Source organism: Harmonia axyridis, chromosome X (genome assembly GCF_914767665.1).
Source record: "Harmonia axyridis chromosome X, icHarAxyr1.1, whole genome shotgun sequence".
Classification (NCBI taxonomy): Eukaryota; Metazoa; Arthropoda; class Insecta; order Coleoptera; family Coccinellidae; genus Harmonia; species Harmonia axyridis.
In genome coordinates this window covers 12714473-12730798 of record NC_059508.1, presented here as the reverse complement: position 1 = coordinate 12730798, position 16326 = coordinate 12714473, and the positions used below count along the sequence as shown (strand labels likewise).

The window sequence follows — 16326 nt, the reverse complement described above, 5'->3', positions numbered from 1 at the left end:
CGATTATAATTCTTACGGCTATGAACATAAGACAATTCTAATTTTAAAACAAACGAAATTGATTTTGAGGTTATTATCTTGGGTTTTTTGTCATTTCATGATGAGTAACTCCCATCAGATTCACTGATATTCAAATTCAATGATTTTTGAATGATTTCTGTCCTCTCTTTTGATTATTTTATCCAAAATCAATATAGCGGAAGTGATCTGCGCATGTCCACTTCCTCTCCAAAATCACTTGAGTACCTCGAACAGTGCCTTTAGGTACCTCACAAGATTTCAAGATTTTTTTTCTTTTTTGTGAAATAATAAGTAGACAATAGAAAATTAATATGCGCAATAACTTCTTACATTTTCCTTCTATATTTTAACGAATTACCATTTTTACCTAGAATTGATTAACTTTGATAAATCCCTTCTCAAAAATATGCGCATTAGAGATTCTGAGGAAGAAGTGAGAATGTGTATTCAATAGTTGAGAATATAATTGATTTAGAAGGTATAATAAAAATCGGATTTGAATTTTTTTCTTACAAGGTATAATATCAATTTATTTAGATTAATAGCCATATAAACAATCTTAGGTATATAACCATAATGAGCGTGGTTCCTGCTTATATTCAGCCGAAAAAATCCTTAAAGATATCAAGAATATTCCCAAAAAATAATACAAATTGATATAGAAAAAGTATGGAAGCAGGTTTAGAGTGGATTTAAAATTTATTGAAAATCTAAGATTTTGATTTTCGAAATATTTTCTACTTAAAAAAAGGAATATTTTCACTTGGTTTTCTTATATATTAAAAAAAAAATGTATCCAATGACATATGTTGATTAATACGGAGCTTAATTATATAACTAAAATTTCATATTTGTTTCTAGGGCGATTGTTATAGATGCCTGAAAAAAAAATTAAGGATAGGAGGTGTTATGCATGCCTCACCAGTAACCTTAGTTGTCCGACAACTAAATATTTTGTTTCAATAGAATGAATAATTGGAATTAAAAATTATTGTAACTTATACTAGTAGGATTGAAATGTTTTATTTTTCGAATCGTTAGAAATTGTTGTTCAGTTGGTTCGTTATCGACGCCACTGGTAAAAACTGAATGAATAAAAAAAAAAAACAATGCTTTGGTTAGTGGCGTCATCTAACACTTTTTACCGGAAGCTATATGACATTTGGTCAATTCACTTACTAACAAATGGAATGTCATTTTTGTAACGAAATGTTCAGAAGTTAACTTTGAAGGACTATACAGGAGTGAAATCTAATTTTGATAATTCTAAAATAAATCTCAAGCAACTAAGTTTCTATTTGTTGTTTCGGGCAGTTTCTAGAAAAAATGGACTCTGACGAAGAATCATTCGATGATGTAGACTCTGGTAATGAATCTAGTGGTGATGATGTTGATTTTCCAATGGAAGTGGAAGTTTCAAATCAAAGAGAAAAACAAAATGATTCTGATGACTATCCGTTTGAGGTACTCTCAACAGAGGAAATTGTACAGCATATGGTAGATTGTATAAAAGAAGTAAACAATGTGGTTGAAGTGAGTGCTATTTTCATAATGTTTTTAATTTTATTCATAACCCTTAAAAATTTAAGATTCCTACTACAACTACCAGAATACTGTTGAATTATTTCCGTTGGGACAAAGAAAAACTCATGGAAAGATTCTATGATGGAGACCAAGAGAAACTTTTTTCTGAAGCAAGGGTTGTTAATCCATTCAAAAAACTTAATATTAGTTCTTCACGGAAGGTATGTAACTAACTTATAATACTAATGTAATCAATCTTTCAGTTTTTTGAGTTGTACTCAAATTCTGGTATATTGTTTTCAATAATAAACTTTTGGAATTGTTTGAGGACTTCTATGGAATTTTCTCCGTTTACATTTTTGAATATGAAGAATCCAGAAATCGGTTTGTTAAAAAATCCATCAGGAGTCTAGAGCTTCCATAAACTTTAAAGTCAAAAAATCAAATAGTGCAATTTTAAAAAGTGATTATTTAGAGAAATTGACTATGCTGAATCAAGAAATGTCAATCCTTTAATGCTATCGTTGTATGAAATTTAATATTTTTATCGCTAGGTGCCATCACATTTATTGTGAAATTTTCAATATTTCTCATTTCTGATATTGTCAACAATAATACAACCGATATTCGCTTTTTCTTAAATAATCCTTGGATTTGGAATCTTTTTTGAGCAGACAGAAATAATTAACCATTGTGAAAAATTGCTGTATTTTTTTTATAATAAGAACACAGTAGCAATGACTACACATACCAAAACTATTTCTCACATAAACTATGAACTTAAAGATTTCGCAGAGGCCTAGGAAAGGGTGGATTAGAAGAATTTAAATATTTATTGATAAGTAGAATATTCATAGACATTAATTCAGATATTCATCCTTCGATTATCTGAAATCATCATTCCTTTATTTTCCTTGTGTTTCAGTTTGAGTGTCCTAAATCAGAACAACAAACTTAGCTGAACAAGTGTTATTGTTATTTTTTTTATCAGGATTTTTTTTGTATATTCAATTGGTCTAAAATACAACCTATTATCTTGTTAATTATTAAAAATAATGATAATTACCATGTATGTAGCTTCTATGCAACTACTAAAATATTAATTGATCTCATAGTTAAATGGTATTTTTTTTTACAGAGTTTGAAAAGGTCAGGAAATACTACAGAAGAATGTGAAATTTGTTTTACAGTTCTTCCAAATTCTGTGAGTTTTTGAATTATTCTAGTTAAATGTAATCATTTATTATTTCGAGATGAAGTGTCAAGATTGGTTTGAGCGTGTTGTTCATTTGAGATTGCCTGCAGTCTCCGTACTCGATCTTGACTTAAGTCTCGACACCAAGATAATTCTAAGGCATCAAATTAATTCATAGAAAATATAAATTAATCTCATTTGTTTTCTATCATAAAAGTATTTTTTCCTTTGAGTTTAGAGGAATAAACAAGATAAAATATCAGCAAAATTTATTATATATATATATATATATATATATATATATATATATATATATATATATATATATAATCTATATCCATTTCCTTATATGATTATCTAATATCATCAATTTATATAATCTTATAAAATATGAAGAACCCGGAAAGCCATATGTTGAAAAATTATTCGGTAGTCAAGATTGACACAATTTTTTTTTTCTGAAGAGTTGAAAGTATAAAGACTTGATTTTGTTTTCAGCATATGACTGGCTTAGAATGTGGGCATAGGTTTTGCACACATTGCTGGAGTGAATATTTAACAACAAAGATAATGGAAGAGGGTGTAGGTCAAACGATCGCCTGTGCAGCACATGGTTGTGATATTTTAGTTGATGATGCAACTGTGATGAGACTTGTGAGGGACTCGAAAGTGAGACTGAAGTATCAACATCTTATCACAAATAGTTTTGTCGAGGTGAGTTTGTAATTGTCGGTCATCTGTTATAAAGTCTTTTTTCTTACGCTAATAAGTAATAACCTACTTCGTTTCGATTTGAGCAGAATATTTTTGTAAGTGAAAAACATCTTTATCAACCATTTATTAACTTCAGAGCTCTGTTATAAAAAGTTTGTTGATAGAATTCTAGACTTCTTGTAATAACAGGTTGCAAATCTGTTATTTGTCTTATATAAATGTATTGCTGCTAATTATTAATCTGTATCCCTTGTCAAATAATATTTTCATATTATTATTTTTGTTCAGATCAAATGTTTTCTTGATTGTTATTAATTTAACACAAATATTTTCTAGGAGTAGAGTTGCTGTTATTCTCCTCTTTAAAACAGAGTGGGAGAATTGTTTAAAATAGTATCTGACAATATTGGGGATCCTCCATAGATTTGGATAAATTATTGCAAATAATGTTTTTATATATGCATTCTAAATTATCCAATTATTGCTTTTTATAGTTTCAACTAGCTTTTGAAGTTAATTGTACCAGCAAAAACAATACAGAATGCAATTCCTCTGTTACCAAGATACTTTTTAACATTGTTTAATATTAATTAAGTAATTAGGTACTCTCACGATGATTGGCAAACTAAACAAGTCAAGATTTTGAAGGGAATCATATTGTCCTTCAAACTTTATTATTGCTTGCTTCCATATCTTTCAAGTATGTGCACATGTCTCAATACTTATAAAACAACAATCAAAAGTTTGTAGTGCGCCCCTGTGGTCTAAAATATAAACATGCTCCTCGTAAACTTGAGAAAAATCAAATTTCTATTATTGAACAGTGGATAACCTGTAAGGATGATTGCAGGAACAAATATCTGAACACCATTTTCTGTTACAGTGCAATCGTCTCCTACGCTGGTGCCCCACACCAGATTGCAATAATGCTATAAAAGTTCAGTATGTAGAACCACATAAGGTCACATGTAAATGTAATCACACCTTTTGTTTCTCATGTGGAGAAAATTGGCATGACCCAGTGAAATGCCACTTGCTGCGCAAATGGATTAAAAAATGCGACGATGATTCTGAAACTAGTAATTGGATAGCTGCCAACACCAAAGAGTGTCCAAAATGTAATGTTACAATTGAAAAAGATGGTGGCTGTAATCACATGGTTTGCAAGAATCAAAATTGTAAAGCAGATTTCTGTTGGGTGTGTCTGGGACCCTGGGAACCTCATGGTAGTTCATGGTACAACTGTAATAGGTAAATATATTCTATAAAACATTTCACTATGGGCATGGTCCGTATATCACCTTGGTTACTATGGCTAGTAAGTTGGTGGTCCGTATATGTCAAATTCCTCGAAAACCGGTGACTATTTCCTCAAACTTCGGTGAGTTATCTGTCACCAGAGCAACCGTACTTTTATTCAGTTAGGTTCGGTAACCACGCCTACTCCGGTTGGCAGTTGTCACTTTAATTTTCAGATTATTGTTTATGAATATTTTCCATGACATCTAACACTCAAGAACTTTATAATTTTAATTATGAAATAAATACCCTTCAGAGCAATTAATAACTTTTAGTTATTTACAAATTTAAAGGAGAGATCAACCATTTATAACCTCCAACATTCTGTCAATGAAAACTTTTGTTGACCATTGACAGGTGTCTAGCGGTCCGTAAATACAAAGTAGGTTACTTGAAACATTGAAAACCACTAGTAACCGCTCTGAAATTCTCGGCGATATACGCACCATGCCATATATAAAATTACAGAAAATTTCGTCTTGTTTAATCAGTTCTTGGAATATTCTCTTAGTACAAATGCTACAGATCATATTAGTGAAGTTAAAATCATTCTATTGGTGCAAAATCGATATCAAAATTTTTTAACTGGGGAGGTGCAGCTTTGAGATTGAATCATCTTATTTTAATTTAATATATAATATATAATAATGTTTTAATTAATATCGATTGCTTTTAATCTAAATTCATTTCTCCATTCATATCCTTGAATTTATATTGAAACCGTTGTTGTTTTGAAGATTCCAATATTTTGTTGTGCATTATTCATTACATTCTGATTGAGGTTATGTAATTGATTGTGACTGATATGTCAATGAAGATAAGACAAATTACCTTGTTGGTTAAAAGCTGATTTAGAAAAATTCTTCCTTTAGTTTACTATTATACTGATTTATCATTTGAAAGATATTTCCAATGAAATAATGGAAATATCCTGAATAATAAACATGATCAAGTATATACACACAACTGCTGATGGTTTCAACAATAAAATTATTGTATTCTCCAGAACATAATATTTCTTTTCAAGGTATGATGAAGATGAAGCCAAAGCTGCTAGAGATGCACAAGAAAAATCCAGATCTGCATTACAACGTTACCTATTCTATTGCAATAGATATATGAATCATATGGCGTCCTTGAAGTTTGAGCATAAATTGTATGCCTCAGTGAAAGAAAAGATGGAAGAAATGCAGCAGCATAATATGAGTTGGATTGAAGTACAGTTTCTCAAGAAAGCGGTGGATATTCTGTGTCAATGTAGACAAACTTTGATGTATACTTATGTTTTTGCCTATTACTTGCAAAAAAATAATCAGTCTGTGATCTTCGAGGAAAACCAAAAAGACTTAGAGAGCGCTACAGAGACTCTGTCTGAATATTTGGAGAGGGATATAACGTCTGAAAATTTAGCAGGCATCAAGCAGAAGGTTCAAGATAAGTACAGGTAAGTTAACTTACAGTTTATTATACTTGCAGGAATTATGAAAATTTACATTATTATTCTTCTGAACTTGTTTTTCTTGGTTTGGATGTATTGAGCCTTGAAATAGACAAAATGAGCAATGTCAACCCCTCGAAATAGGAGGGTTACTATTTATGTATTGAGAATACACGAGCTATTTTGATGCAAAATATTTTACTGCTTTTCAAAATAAACAACAAAACAACAAAAATTGTGTTCGTACGTCAAAACGTTATGAGTACTCATAACATAAAAAATGTCAAATTTTGCGATGTCAATAATATCAGATTTCACCTAGTAATATCAGTGTTGCCAATTCTCAACCCATAAGTAGTAGCCATCGTTCAATCTATTTCCGAGTTTGAAACAAAATGCGCATGTCTTAGACTTATTTGACGCGTGCGTATTGAATTTAATTGAACTTCTACATTTTTCCATCTGTAAAAGGCGAATCCAAGGACTCTTGTCTAAAATTTGTAATTTATTCTATTTATTGTTCAAATTGTTGGCAAAATTTGTCCTCGTGATTGACATACTGTTGGGCGCTGAGTTTTAAAGATATCATTTAATTGAACGATTCATTTATTAGTTGTGTCGGGGATTTAGAGTTATCACTTTCCAGGGAATAGAATAGAGTATTTGTCACATTCTTATTTAACATTTTCAGATACTGTGACAGCCGAAGGAAAGTTCTGTTAGAACATGTACATGAAGGATATGAAAAGGAATGGTGGGATTACAATGAATAAACAGTATATGTTTATGTAATTATTCATTCTTCAACTAGATGGGTCAATAGTTGTATATAAAAATACCTGTTCAGCTCACAAATCTATGCGTCATTAAATTAACTTTTACTGTTGTATAGTTTTATCTTAATATCGAGACAACCAGGGTGATACCTTAAGAATTTATGGAATGGCCTAACCATTGGCCACCTTTTTTAAACTAATATTAACAACTATATGAAATATACAATTAGATTACATGATTTTCATATTCTAAAGTTGTTTTTCTTCCAAAGGTGAATATTGAATGGTCATATTTTGTTCATTTATTTCATATAACTGATCTGTTTGTAATTACCTTATGAAGTGAAGTTGTGCTGGTAAAAGGGATCACCCTGAAAAATATTTTTTAAATATTTTTTTACTCAAACATTCCATAGATTCAGTGTTCATTTCACAAGAATTAAAAAAAATAATAATTGATATTATCGAAAATTGGTACAAAGACAGTACAAGACCCATTAAGTTACTGTGCTTACTGTGTTAAATTTATATCCTCAAAATTCTCCATGATTTATAATTACATCATTAACCAATTTCTTTTTAATTATACTTTAATTATATACTCAAAAGTAATCAACTTGTGAAACACAAATTTCTATGGCTAATGATTGGGTTTTTTTATGAACTTTACATTTCTAATTGAAATGTATCAAATTTTTCAGCATTCTACAATTTTTTAATATTATCTCTAGTTACTGCCACATTAGTTCAATTATAAAATTTTAAATGTGAATGTGTCCCATCCACAAATTTTGTATTTTATTTTTGAAAACAGGAGTTTAATAATCTAGGGAATGAATATTCAAAATGAAATAGGCCAGTGGCTAAGGGCCTGATTGAGTTGTGTTGCATAATAAAAGTGAATTCATATTATCGGCAATATTTGTAACATAGATATATTTGTGTAAAAAAATAGAAACTATTTAATTTTATAAGCTGAAAATGTTCATTAAAGGAATTTATTGAATATTATTTGATTTATAAGCAAAAACATCATTATTAATATTATCTGTTCCAGTCCAGGTTGACATCTGGATGTACAGGGTGCTCAGGTTAATTATTAGATTTTAAAACTGAAAGTAATTTATGTTGGTGCAATTATTTTTTTTAAAGTTTGTTTCACTTCCAATTCTTTAAAGTTTAGGCGTAATTATAAGACTTCTCCAAATAAAATTGTTTGTTATGGAACAACAATATTGGAAAATTATTTTTCATTGAAAAAAACAATTTATTAAGCATTGCCTACTGACCCAGATTGTTGCTTCTGTTAGTAGGACTTTAATTTATTCTTTCATCTGATTAGTTATCCAGAATGTGATTGTACAGATTATAAGTTAATAAAAAATTAATGACTATTTTAGATTAATTTATCTCAAACCTTAGTGAAACTTTCATGAAGGAGATATTTCCTGCCTTAAAAAAAAGTTGGAACCTTTTCATTCCAATAATATTTATTGATGAAGTTGCATTTGTTAAAGTAATAGAAAAAAAAAGATTTACTATAATTCATTCAGAGAGCTATGATTTGAGGAGTAAAATTTCTTAAAAATAAACTTTCATAGATGTCAAAACAAGTTCGATTTGGGATTATTTTTGAAACTTTGTGAAGAAACAGAAGTTCAAATCAATAACTGAGCGATATTCATCGAAAACAAATAAAATTAATATAGAGAAATAAATTGAATAAACATATTTTATCCTTTTTGATCAAACTGGAAGATCTTTCAACAAAAAACCATAAGTGTTACATATGTATTAGAACCATAATATAAGAATTGCATAAAAAACTTTGAAGCAAAAAAAGTTCTTTCAAATAAACCAACAGATGTTAATATGTCTTCCTTGTTGAGAATATTCAGCTGATTTGGAAATCCTTGAGGCTATAATATATTCTATTCTCTGATATTATAGCCCTCTCTTTTTTCATAGGTTTGATAATAACTGATGAAACCACAATACGGCGAAACACTTGTGGAAATAAGAACTGAACAGACTGCCTTGGAGTACAGTGGACTGAAGAGTCGACTTTGGTGCCAAAGGTACCGGGTTCAAATCCTGGCTAGGTCAAGGATGTTGTACATGTCTGGTGATGGTTAGGTGAGAGGTTAATGACCGTAGCAGCCGATGCCTTCAACAAAAAAAGAACTTGATATTATTTGATTTGATCAATCGAAAAACCACACAATCTTCTACTTTTTCATGTCCTTCACAGAAATACTCATTAGACATGTTATAAATGACATGATAGAAATTGGTTTTTATCATTACTTTTTGATAATTATCGTCCTGCTCATTCATAACAGGTACTAGATAATTTGAATCACTATAGTTATTATTTGTAAATAAATATGGAAATAGCAAGAAATAAAACAAAATTTTTCATTATATTCAAGTGAAAGATGATAATTATTGATGAATCAAAAAGTCATTTCTGAATTTTTAAGCAATTGTTCTACGTAAATATGGTTCTAATTTCTGTCAGTAAAAAATTCATAATTTTTTTAAAATATTAATAATTATTTAAATGTTGTAGTAGTTGTCATGGTGAACTATTAGTTTTTATCGATATGATTTTCGAATTTACCGAATTTTAATCCTTTTCGGCCTCAGTTCTTTGCACTACCATCTTTGCGGTTTTATGTTAACAAGAAAAAGCAGCGTTTAATTACAGTATTCTCATTATTTTATGCATTTTAACTAATTGTTCATCATAACTTATTAGAGGAACCACGAGTTCTTTCAAATGATAATAAATAATTAAATGAAAACTGATCATCAAATCATAGGGATCAAAAATTATGATGAAATTTATTAAAAACAGAGGTCTATTGAAAATTCCGAAATAAACAAATAAGAGTTTTGAAACCTACCATTAACTACCTACACAACTATTTTAACAATTTGACAGCACAGTATCCTATCAGAAGTAAGTAGCTAATAACGTTTTACAAAGAAAAGGGGCTATAAAGACCTTGCTTGTGTGTCGAGTCTATTTAGCCAAATAGGATAAACCGTTTTAAAGATATAATGTACTCTTACCATTGTTAAACAATGACTGTGACCACTTTATGAGTCTCTTACCGAATTAGCTATGCTTTGAAGAGGTGTGTTGCTATTTTTCCGAAAATTTAGAAGTGCAGGACCACAAATTTTCATGCAAGTTCCTCATCAACCAGAGTGTAACTTTTCCCACTCAATAGCATGACTGAGTAAGTGATGGCTTTATTAAAACTTACATTAACTATGTGTAATATACAAATTAGATAGAAAATTCCATAGGTACCTATGCAAAAATCCCTATATTTTAGAAATCTTTAACTTTGTGTTGATCTAATTCGATGATCTCATGGGGAATTTCGATCAATATTATTTGAAAATTCAATATTGTGTTATCCTGTAACTGTCAAAACATAAGTGCGAATATAATCAAAATTATATTTCGCAGACAGCTTATAATAATACTAATTTTTATTGTAAGCACATGGTTATCGATCGCAATATCAGTTTGAATTTTTTAATTCAACTCCTTGTGTTATTTCAATGGAACACTTTTTTATATAATTTTCCAGTTGTTGTTTTTTTTTAATTGCTTCTTCATTCTTTTGTAGTGTTTCTGTTGAAATACTTAGTTGAATTCATTGAAAAATTGTTTAATCAACTGGTAACACGAATGAATATAGTTTCAAAGATATGTTTTCTCAATTCAGATCTAGTAGATCTTGAAGAGTATAGGTACCTATATAGATATCTCATAGAAATTATTTGGGTATTTATCGTGATTCCGTCTTCAACTAATTTCATGTCCCCCAATTTTAAAAATTTTATTTATTCATTCATTTGTAGATACTTTGTGGCATATAATCTTTAGATTACATAGTGAAAATATTTATGGGATAGTGGAAATTAGTGTTATATTCCTATTCCTCAATGAATATTTTTTCGCAATGAATTTTTGCGAGAATTATCCATTTTATTTGGGAATTTCCAAACTAGGTTTGATGCTTCATAAAATCGGATAATAAATAAAGTATACGGCATTATTTGATTTTAGCGAATAAATTGGGATGAACGAAAATGTTAAGTTTTCTAAAATACATGATAATTGGTGATTCACGATGTACAGTTCGGTTGCTTCTTGGAAAATAAATAAGCTAGCAGTTTTAAGGAAATGTTTAATTGATTTTAGGCTTCAATCCACGAATTGTGTACGTATATTTTGACGTACTGAATGAGTAACCGCCATGATCTTAAATGATCTAAATTGTTATGGAATAAACGAGACACTAAATGGAACTTGGACATTCCATTATCGAAGTCGGTTCTTATTTACTCTGATTTAATAGTCAGTGAAAAGTTCCTAGAGTATATTCGTCTTGCATCCCTCTAACATAATTGATATCTTCTTAACTGAGTAGAAGATTTTCAGGTAAACTATACATAACTGAATGGAAATCAAAGATTTGATGGAATAAAAAAAATCCAAAATCACTGATGACTCCTTTTGCGCCCTTGTTCAGGAATATTTTGATGAATTTCACAGAAAGAGCAAACGAAAACAATAATAATTATTATTTGGGTTCCAGAAACCCTGATTGGGTACACTATGTTTTAATTATGATGTCTTTTACTCCATTTACCTATGTGTTAGATGCATATTTCCAGTCAAAAAAGTCTCATAAAAATTTGGGGTATCGCTTATATGATCTGCACATATGTCAGTAAACTTTTTTAATAATTTTAGTATGATTGAAATGATGTGCAGTGGTCTCCTTTTCATTTTGTTAAAATGAATGTTTTCAAATATTTTGATAGTTTCTTTGATTTGGCTTACCTTTAATTGATATTATTAGTAGATATTAACTGGAGTTGCGTAATCTTATCCCTTCGAAATTGTATGTGTGAAAAGTATACTGCCAGTCCCAGTATAAAACATGAAATGAAAATTAATTCATTTTAGGCACAACATGTCTAGAGAATAAATAAAGACTATTTATATTAGGCTATCCGACAAGCATTCAGGGCATGCCATTTGAAAATATGGACTTATTGACATTTTTCAAAAATTGCAGTCTTTCGGACCTCCTGTAGAGTATTCAGTAAATTTGCAGAAGACTTGAAAACTTTTAGGGAATTCAATAAAACTTAAATCGTACAGTTATCTTGAACAGTTTTCAAATTATAATCTTCAGCTTAAAACATAATAACCATGGAAATTTTCAGCTCAAAATTATGATTAGTTTTCCATAAACGTCTAATAGTTCATCCCTGTGAATCACCCTGTATAAATGATGACAAGTTGAATATTTCGAAATCAAAATTTAATGGAGAAAGGTTTAGTGCTTCCCCACTTTTGGACCAGCCTGTAGAGTCAAAAATAATTTAAGCTTATGCTGAAACTTCCGACAAAATTTGAATTATTTTTCTAGCCCAAAATTTCGAAGAGGGATCGACTGTTCGAGTACTATTGATCCACCCTGTATATGTACGGAACTCCTAGTCGAACCCATCTGCGAAATCAACCTAGGTATTTTCGTTCGAGAGTTATCGTGTTTACGGCCGGTCGGAAGGACAGAAATTCGTAGTTTCTTGTAAAATTTCGTGTTGAAGAGGAAAGCACTGAATGAAGTGAAGTTTCATTCTGCAATTGCGCTCTTGGAGGTCACTTACACCTCTTTACATTTCTGTAGTCTCCAAGGGCACAATTGGACATTATTAAGAGAATGAAAATTAAGGAAAGTACTGAGGTGAGGTCAGAAACCCTCGTTCATTCATGAGTCAATTGCGCCCTTGGAAACCACAGGACTGGAGTGGACCATTATACGAATTAATTTTATTTAATTTTTCTGTTATATCTTCTCATTTTGTTTGGAATTTTATTAGAGTATGTAGAATATATGTAGTTGTTTCAAATCTTCTAATTAGCAGTCGTAGAAACTTATCGCAGGCGGAAATTTCACACCCTGTATTGTCTAATGTTTCAGAAATGATTATTTTTATCTCAGACGATACATTTTTCCAAGAACACAAGCTGACGATTAGTTTTAATTGATGCCTTAATGGCAAAAACAATAATACCTAGAAAATATCTTTTTGAAACGAATGAACACTGATTATAGAAAAGTTTTAGTTATTCCTCATTAGCCATTCACTGAAACAGTTGAATATTCCTGTTGGAATATGGCAGAATGTGTGAAGATCGAAATGTTCCGTCCATTTATTAAGGAGAAAATTTCATTCAGAGGGAGCCGAAGTACTTATACCAAACATTTATTTGGTATACCATACATTTATAGTAAGTTCTAGTATGCTTCAATTAATAATACACTGTCTACTGCCTGTGAATACTGTTTTAACACACTCACTCCCGATCTTTTTCGATAATAAGTATAAAATGAAATACGATTTATTGCTACATCAATTGTTAAACTATAGATATAGAAGATCTAAGTAACATGATTTCAAATGGTTATAATGGTAATACTTCGTATTATTTTTTGACATTTCTTATGTCATTCGTATTCAATAGGTTATATTATTTAATCATGGAAAGATACAAGTTTCAACAACATTTAGAAATTGTCGAATTGTTCAATAAAAATTAATGCTCATTTGTGAATACTGACAGAAATAAGAAGATTTCATGGAAGACATCAACAAGTTAATCATAAAGGTTGTGGGCCGTGTATCTTTCCATGATTAAGTGTCATAACCTACTCAACACAAATGACATTGGAAATATTAGAAAAAGTACACTGTCAACAAAATTAAATTTTATTATTCCTATAGGAAAACTCTAAATATAATAAATCACTGAAATGAAGTCAGGAGCTTTCGGCTCTCGTCAATAATGCGTCAATTGATTCACAAAACTGTAACAGGCCAATTGAAAAGCCACCGGTCTACCATAGTAAAATACATTTTTTGGAAAAATTCGATTTTACTATTCAACATAGTTGCAAGCAATACAGCGATCATAGCGATCTTCAAACTTTTCGATACCATTTTTGTAGTAAGATTTGTTTTCCGCTTCAAAATAGGCCTCAGGTTGGGCGATTACTTCTTCATTGGCGCTAAATGTCTTTCCAGCGAGCATTCTTTTGAGGTCTGAGAACAGGAAAAAGTCGTTGGGGGCCAGATCTGACGAATACGGTGGATGCAGAAGCAATTAGAATCCCAATTCATGCAATTTTGCCATTGTTTTCATTGGTTTGTGACACGGCGCATTGTCTTGATGAAACAGCACCTTTTTTTCTTCAAATGGAGCCGTTTTTAAACGTTATCCTCCTTTTGGGCCTTTTGGATGTAATCAATGAATATTATACCTTGCGCGTCCCAGAATACTGCTGCCATAACCTTGCCAGCTGACTGTTGTGTTTTTCCTCGCTTTGGATTCGGTTCATCGTGTGCAGTCCACTCAGCTGACTGTCGATTGGACTCCGGAGTGAAATGATGGAACCATGTTTCATCCATTGTCATATATCGACGCAAAAATTCAGGTTTATTGCACTTAAACAGCTTAAAGCACTGCTCAGAATCATTAACACGTTGTTGCTTTTGATCGATTGTGAGCTCGGGCGGCACCCATTTTGCACACAGCTTTCTCATGTACAAATATTCGTGAATGATATAATGTACACGTTCAGATGATATCTTCACAATGTCTGCTATCTCGATCAACTTTACTTTACGGTAATTCAAAATTATTTTGTGAACTTTTTTGATTTTTTCGTCGGTGACAGCCTTTTTTGGGCGTCCACTGCGTTCGCCGTCTTCAAGTCGTCAGTCGTCAAGTCTTTCAAGTCAAGCTCAAACCAAGTAGCTTGAATATCAAGTCAAGCCGTGAATCCCTATAAATGGCTTAATAAAGCTCTTGACTTAACACAGAGCATTCTTCATTTTTCCAATATTTCTGCTTGAATTTTTTGTGTATTTCATTAAAGTACTCAGATTTTGAATATTCTCTTCTTATGGTATTGCGAATAACATTAAAATTCGCCTGTTGCTTGAAATTGCTATTTTACATCTGAACGCAAAATTTCCGTTCGATCGAATCTGGAAAACGAAATAAAAAATGTACATACTGAATATTAAGGGATCCCCTATAGTGCTATCAAAGAACCTAGCCTGAAAATTTCAACTTTCTAGATTGTTCCGATCGAGAGTTATCGTGTTTACGGCCGGGCCGAACCGATTCATCATAGGTGATTCTAATCTTATAGTTTGAGACCATTCCCGACTAAAAATTCGAAAAATAAATACTACTTGACGAAATAATACAGCGACTGTTCAAAAATATTTCCACCGAATAATAATACATTTTTTTATGTAACGGTACCTACCCTTTGTGTCATGTTCAACTGTAACTCGATTGTCTCGTAATTTTTTTGGCGTTTGATAGATTATAACTGTAATATTTGTCTATCGTACCGTTGACGGAAATAGAAGCAAATCGAAATGTATTTTCGTAGATCAATTGGCGGATTTGTTTGGAGAAAATATACTAACAGTGTATACCAAAATGTTAAAATGATTGGAGATGTGTTAAACTAACGTTCAGGGATTGTAGGCGTTTTGAGCTTCCAGTTAGTACCTATGTTTAATTATTTATCAACTTGGTCAACAGTAAGATTGTTAGGACTAGGAGGTATATATACTTCTGGATGTTCATTTAATTCAGTCAACTGCGGCTGTTGCTACTAGCAGCCCTGCTGACAGTGTAAAATAGTCTCCTCTGAAGGTTCCAGGTGAGTCAGATGATAACTCAAATTCTACGTTAAATATGTATAAATATATTAATCTATTTTTACGGTACTGTTAGACTTGCACAATTATCGACATCGTGCGAATTTCAAAAACAAATTGCTTTCACTTTTCGATTGAATAGATGTTTGTCCACAACTGGAAATTAACGAATAAGGAATTACTAAAAAGGTGATGAAAGAACACACGTGCAATACGATAATTCGATAACGAAGCTTTTCGAAAATATTCCACATCGAAAAATTCCATAAAAAAACCTCAATGTTTAACACTTTTTCTCCAAAAAAAAAACTAACCCGTTCCTGCGTAACCGTGAAAAAAAAATCAACCTATATACAGGATGTCCCACGTTCGAGTGCTTATCAGAAATTTCTGCTCAACTGGACCAATTTGAAAACTGAAAATTGATGTTATGAAATTATTCCATATTCCCTACTATGCTTAGATATTTTTCCGGTTGCACAGGAAAAGAAAATAAATATGTATGATTTAACAGAAGTTGAATTTTGTTCAGAATTTTTCGTGAAGATATTTTTTTCTCACGCATATTTGGATTTTTT

The 16326-nt window shown here is 31.0% G+C and overlaps 2 protein-coding genes across 5 annotated transcripts in view; both read left to right on the top strand.

Moving 5' to 3' along the window:
- The first annotated feature begins 1197 nt into the window (after positions 1 to 1197).
- On the top strand, positions 1198 to 8361 carry LOC123686378 (E3 ubiquitin-protein ligase ariadne-1). The gene is made up of 7 exons (XM_045626460.1): positions 1198 to 1554; positions 1611 to 1766; positions 2684 to 2749; positions 3239 to 3454; positions 4338 to 4705; positions 5781 to 6197; positions 6883 to 8361. The coding sequence occupies exons 1-7, from the start codon at positions 1348 to 1350 to the stop codon at positions 6962 to 6964; spliced, it is 1512 nt and encodes a 503-aa protein (XP_045482416.1). The 5' UTR covers positions 1198 to 1347; the 3' UTR covers positions 6965 to 8361.
- A 1717-nt stretch (positions 8362 to 10078) lies between these two features.
- Positions 10079 to 16326, top strand: part of LOC123686377 (synaptic vesicle glycoprotein 2B) — a 28547-nt gene continuing 22299 nt past the window's right edge. For 2 of the 4 annotated variants that reach the window (XM_045626457.1, XM_045626452.1), the window contains exon 1: positions 15593 to 15750. The gene's annotated coding sequence lies outside the window, so the exon portion shown is untranslated. Of the gene's footprint in view, positions 10216 to 15592; positions 15751 to 16326 lie in introns of those variants that run through there. The other 2 variants (XM_045626454.1, XM_045626459.1) reach the window with 2 other exon arrangements.